The sequence below is a fragment of the Chiloscyllium plagiosum genome, chromosome 26 (assembly GCF_004010195.1).
Source record: "Chiloscyllium plagiosum isolate BGI_BamShark_2017 chromosome 26, ASM401019v2, whole genome shotgun sequence".
NCBI classification, from domain to species: Eukaryota; Metazoa; Chordata; class Chondrichthyes; order Orectolobiformes; family Hemiscylliidae; genus Chiloscyllium; species Chiloscyllium plagiosum.
This window is the reverse complement of record NC_057735.1, coordinates 9,665,203-9,671,211: the sequence shown is the minus strand read 5'-3', so window position 1 is coordinate 9,671,211 and position 6,009 is coordinate 9,665,203. Positions and strand designations below refer to the sequence as shown.

Here is a 6,009-nt window from a genome sequence, read left to right as displayed (position 1 = left end):
GATTTACAAGGATGTTGCCAGGGTTGGAGGATCTGTGCTACAGGGAGAGGCTGAACAGGCTGGGACTGTTTTCCCTGGAGCATTGGAGGCTGAGGTGTGACCTTATAGAGGTTTACAAAATTATGAGGGGCATGGATAGGATTATTAGTCTTTTCCCTGGGGTGGGGGAGTCCAGAACTAGAGGGCATAGGTTTAGGGTGAGAGGGGAAAGATATAAAAGAGACCTAAGGGGCAACTTTTTCACGCAGAGCGTGGTACGTGCATGGAATGAGCTGCCAGAGGAAGTGTTGGAGGCTGGTATAACTGAAACATTTAAAAGGCATCTGGATGGGTATATGAACAGGAAGGGTTTGGAGGGATATGGGCCGGGTGCTGGCAGGTGGGAGTAGATTGTGTTGTGATATCTGGTCGGCATGGACGGGTTGGACCAAAGGGTCTGTTTCCATGCTGTACATCTCTATGACTCTAGACTCTAATTACAATGTCTAAAAGACATTTGGATGGACAAATGAATAGGAAAGGTTTGGAAGGATATGGGTCAGGAGCAGGCAGGTGGGACTATTTTAGTTTGGGATTATGTTCAGCATGGACTGGTTGGACCGAAGTGTCTGTTTCCTTGCTGTATGGCTCTGTGACTCTGACCATTTCTGTCCAAGCAATCATTCGATGCTCTCTTGAATTCCTGAAGAAGACTAAATGCGTCTGGAATATTAAAACCTGGTAGATTTTTCAGTGTTTGGTGACGTGGATGGGATGGAAAACTCATTTTCCTGGATATTGCCTCACAGTGCAGTGGGAATTTTAAACTCCCTGCCCCAACATACTGTTCAGGCTCATGGTCAGGTGGAAATGTAAAATGGAAAGGTCTTTGATTGTGAAGGGTGTGAACAGTTACTAAACAAAGGTCACAGGATGAAGATAAGTTACAGGTTAGTCATTACACAAGCGAATGCAGGAGGATGAATGGCCACCCATGGTCCTATCATTAATGAGATTTTCCTCGACCCTTGACAGTGAAGTTATGAGAATGACATTTCCCAGGACTACTTTCCTGTTGGCAACATTCATAAACAAATGCATGATGCACTGGTAGCGCCTTTCTTTCTTATTCATTCATGGGATGTGAGTGTTGTTGTACAGGCCAGCATATATCTCCCAGCCTTCATCGCTCTCGATAAGGTGGCAATAGGCCGCCTTCTTGATTTGTTGTAATTCTTATGATGCCAGTACAGCCACAATGTCATTATGGAGGTGAAAGAATGACAGTGAAAGAATGGCAATATATTTCCAGTTGGATAGCGAGTGGCTTGCAGGGGAATTTGCAGGGGGTGGTGTTCCCATGTATCTGCTGCCCTTGTTCATTCTAAGTGGAAGTGACTAAGTGGAAGCCAGACGGAGGACCCTTTGTGAATTTCTGTAGTGTGTCTTGTAGGTAATACACACTGACGCTACTAAGTGTTGGTGATGGAGAGAGTCAATGCTTAAACTGATGGATGGGGTGATGCTTTATCTTGGAGGCTCTCTTTAAAATGACTCGGCTGTTCACACTCCTTTCCAAGGGGGAAGTTACATAGAGTCTTAGAGATGTACAGCAGGGAAACAGACCCTTCGTTCCAACTCGTCCATGCCGACCAGATATCTGAAATTAATCTAGTCCCATTTGCCAGCACTTGGCCCATATTCCTCTAAACTCTTCCTATTCATATACCCATCCAGATGCCTTTTAAATGTTGTAATTGTACCAGCCTCCACCACTTCCTCTGGCAGCTAATTCCATACATGCACCACATTCTGCGTAAAAAAAAGGCCCCTCAGCTACCTTTTAAATTTTTCCCCTTTCACCCTAAACCTATGCCCTCAATCTTCCAAGCAAGCATAAACAAAGATTGTTAATTAGCATTTCTTCAGGAATTGCATCAGTAGCCCATACAGAGTGTCGATTACTAATATCCCCTCTGTTTATTTATTAATTCTTGAATTTATCATATTTTAGCAAGCAGTGAACCTTTTCCTAACAGCGTCCATTATTCTGTTACAGGATCAGGCGTTGGAGGCAATTACCGATCACTTAAGCACAGGCAACTTGTTTTCTTCAAATCCTGAATGAAGCAGAATCGACAGTCAGTGCCAGAAATCCTCAGCTAATGGAGTGAGATGCCATTTGACCATGTAGTGTGAATGACATCCTAAAGCTGGAATAACCTCTGTTGTTTTCTGCACACACTAAAATGCCCTCTTGACATTTCAGATTTGGGTATCCTGTATCATTTTGCACGAACAGCACCTTGAAGGACTCTCGAACATTGGATAGCAGCTTCATCATTGGGAGAAACATGTTGCTGAAGGAATACATGTTTATCAGTTTGGCAGCTGTTACAATAACTGAAGCCATCCCTTGGCATGTCAAATGTCCAGATGTGTGTGTTTGTGAAGTTAAGCCTTGGTTCACGCCAAGGTCTATGTACAGGGAAGCTCCAACAGTGGACTGCAATGATTTTTTAATGACTCAAGTTCCCGCAAACCTGCCCGAAGAAACACAGACGCTCTTACTGCAGAGTAACAGGATCGCAAAGATCACACCAGGAGAGCTGGAGCACCTGGTGAACCTGACAGAGCTGGATCTTTCCCAGAACAGTTTCTCCAGGATTGAAGACTTCACTTTGAAGAACATGTTGAATCTCCTGGTCCTCCACTTGGAAGAGAACCAGTTGACTGAACTGTCAGCAGGCTGTTTCTCTGGCCTCACTAACCTTCAAGAGCTGTACTTGAACCACAACCAACTCATCACCATATCCCCCACAGCCTTCTCTGGTCTTGAAAGTCTCCTTCGGCTCCACCTAAACTCTAACAAGCTGAGGACCATTGGGAGTGAATGGTTCGAGCCGATTCCCAGTCTGGAAATCCTCACGATTGGAGAGAATGCAGTCGAAACGATCCAGAACATGAACTTTAAGTCTCTCATCAATCTGAGAAGTCTCGTATTGAGTGGAATGAGCCTGAAGGAAATCTCAGACCATGCCTTCGAGGGTCTGGAGAATTTAGAAAGCATTTCTTTTTACGATAATAAATTGCCTAAGGTTCCAAAGATGGCCCTCCGGAAAGTTCCAGATCTTAAATTTTTGGATTTGAATAAGAATCCAATCCAAAGGATCCAGCAGGGGGATTTCACAGATATGCTACATCTCAAGGAGTTGGGCATTAACAATATGGAGGAGTTAATCTCCATCGACAGGTTTGCTCTGGACAACCTCCCAGAGTTGACCAAACTGGAGGTGACCAACAACCCGAAACTTTCCTACATTCACCCGAGTGCGTTTCGCCTCGTTCCTCAAATGGAAACCCTCATGCTGAACAATAATGCTCTGAGTGCCTTATACAGAAAGACCATTGAGTCCCTTTCCAAACTCCAAGAGATTAGCATTCACAGCAACCCCATCAGATGTGACTGTGTCATTCGCTGGGTGAACACCAACGAAAACCACATTCGCTTCATCGAGCCGCAGTCAACCTTTTGCATGGACCCTCCAGAGTTTAAAAGTCAAAACCTGAGAGATGTTCCATTCAGAGAGATGACCGACCGATGTCTTCCTCTCATTTCTACCGAAACTTTCCCCTCGCACCTTGACACCGCAGTCTCTGACTCACTTTCCCTTCACTGTCGGGCTTTTGCTGAGCCAGATCCTGAGATCTACTGGGTTACGCCGTCTGGTGATAGACTTCAGGCCGACAGCACATCAGACAAATACAGAGTGCAGCCCGAAGGCACTCTGGAGATGCTCAACATCACTATCAATGAGGCTGGGCTGTACACGTGTGTGGCCCACAATCTGGTTGGTGCAGACACGAAAAGTGTGACCGTCAGGGTGAGCGGATTCTATCCAGATGATAATGAGAGCATCCAGCTGTATGCACAAGAAGTGGAGGCACACCACATCTTGCTGTCATGGATTATCACCTCGAATATAATAGCATCAAACGTCACGTGGTCAAGTACAACGAGCAATAGCAGCTTGAATTCTGTCTTCACAGCTCGAGTTCCAGCAGGTGTTCACAAATATAACCTTACTCATCTGGAGCCATTCACTGAATATGCATTGTGTGTGCATGTATCATACGTCCAGCTCCACAATAAGATATCCTGCATCAGGATCAGGACCAAAGAAGCCAACTTAGCCACTGGCACCAGCGAGATAAGAGTACAGTCCCTAATCACCTTGGCTGTTTGTGTCTTGTTTGTGGCTACAAGTGTCTTGTCCCTTTGTGGGCTCATGTCTACAGGGAAGAGAGTCCAGGTGAAGCAGCGATCTCTGGCAACGTGTGTACAAAAAAACTTGCCGGCCTCAATGAATGGGATTTACCCTCCTTTCCTCAAGCACTGGGAAGCCACTAACAACTTGGGCAAAACTATAGCGGTGGAAGTTCAGTCCACCCCACTGGGGCCCTCTCCTGCCAGTTGTTGTGAGTGTAATTGAAGCAATCTCATTGTGAAAAAGCTCCACAGACCAAGACAATAATAGACAGGCCTCCTATCACTGTCCAGATGAACAGGCGAACTAAATCAAGAAAGCGACTTATCGCACCTCTGTCTGCTGAAGTGAAGAAATAAAAAAAGGGATTCTGGATCCTGTCGAGTTTTTTTAGATGGTAACAGTAAGAGGGTAACAGTTCTTGTAGCAGTAAACTCCCTCCTGGTAGAAAACTCCCTTCTCTGTCCAACTGATGTCCATGTGTTTGTTCTGTACTGGTTATGAACTCTGTTTATAAGAGACATATATAGGAATCTGGGAAAGATTAAAACAAAAAAAAAAATGGGATCTTGCTGTTCAGAAATGTATCCAATCTCTTATGTAAAACGTTTGTGACCATGTTGATAGAGAATCTACTGTCTTTTTTTTCCAGCCAGGCCACTTGAAGATCTGAATGGAAACCCTGATTCGGTTTACAACAATTTTATACAGGAAAGTATGCGCATATTTTTCTAGGTTCAGATAGTGATGCCACACTCTGTGTTTGAGCCCCTCCCTCTCTCTGCCCTTTCCATTGCTCGGATGATGTGGCCCCTTTCAGGACCGCAAAGGGATTTTGCAGTTTTCAGGCAATGCTAGTCTTTTCTATCACTGCACCATTGACCAAACTAATTTTCTGTAGATTTCCGGTACCGCGTACCATTACTGGGCAAAAATGAACAACGGGCGGAAACACAAAGGACCCACGGGGCAATTCTTTTTGTTTGCAGTATTTTCTGAATAAACAACAATGTAAAGGAAAGTTGCAAGTGAAACTTGTCCCAACTCTTTCTTTTCAAACTCGTCCATCTGTTATGTTGTTCAGCACCATTCCAGGTGAAGATGATCTCCTGAGAGTATCTGGTCATTGTGAAGCTACTCATCGACTGGAACAATCAAGTCTGAGGGAGGATATACTGAAAGGTTTTGGTTCTTTTATGTGGGGAACTTTGGGGGCAATGTTAATTGATGGGAACGAGTGCAATGCAGCTTTTACATGTCTCCTGATTTTGCTCTAACGGCAGTCCTGCAAATTAAACACCAACGAGTAATGTTAATATTGCCCATTTGTTTTTTTTTGCCAACTTTATCATCTCATTTTCCAAAAGTTCATACAGAATCCTTGACAGCAGGTACAATTTACTGTCTCATCTCAATAGTGTGCTTTCCAAATAAGCACAGTTGTTCCACCTTAGGGGTATCACAGCCAAGTGAAAATTCACTATCGTGCACAACAATTTCCACAAGAGAAACTGGAGTATGTAGGCAGATGTACTGGCCAGTAAACAGGAGCAATCACACCGGCAGGGCTTTCCCTTTCTCACCCAGAAGTACAAAGAAAATTGAGATAGGTTAATCTGTCACAGCAGCAGCCTACATTTCCATCGGATAAGCAGAGCTTCAGGACAGAAGTCTTAAAATTTGATCCTGCAATCATGAACAAAATTTGCAAAAACAAATCACTGTATCCTAACACAATCAGCAATTGCTGCCCAACTTGGGA

The 6,009-nt window shown here is 44.3% G+C and overlaps 1 protein-coding gene across 2 annotated transcripts in view; it reads left to right on the top strand.

Moving 5' to 3' along the window:
* LOC122563075 (leucine-rich repeat neuronal protein 1-like) overlaps positions 1-5,563 on the top strand; it is a 216,073-nt gene extending 210,510 nt beyond the window's left edge. For both annotated transcript variants that reach the window (XM_043716458.1, XM_043716459.1), the window contains one exon: positions 2,039-5,563. In XM_043716458.1, the coding sequence (XP_043572393.1) occupies positions 2,334-4,472 (2,139 nt within the window). In that variant the 5' untranslated portion in view covers positions 2,039-2,333 and the 3' untranslated portion in view covers positions 4,473-5,563. The remainder of the gene's footprint in view (positions 1-2,038) is intronic.
* Positions 5,564-6,009: the final 446 nt, after the last annotated feature.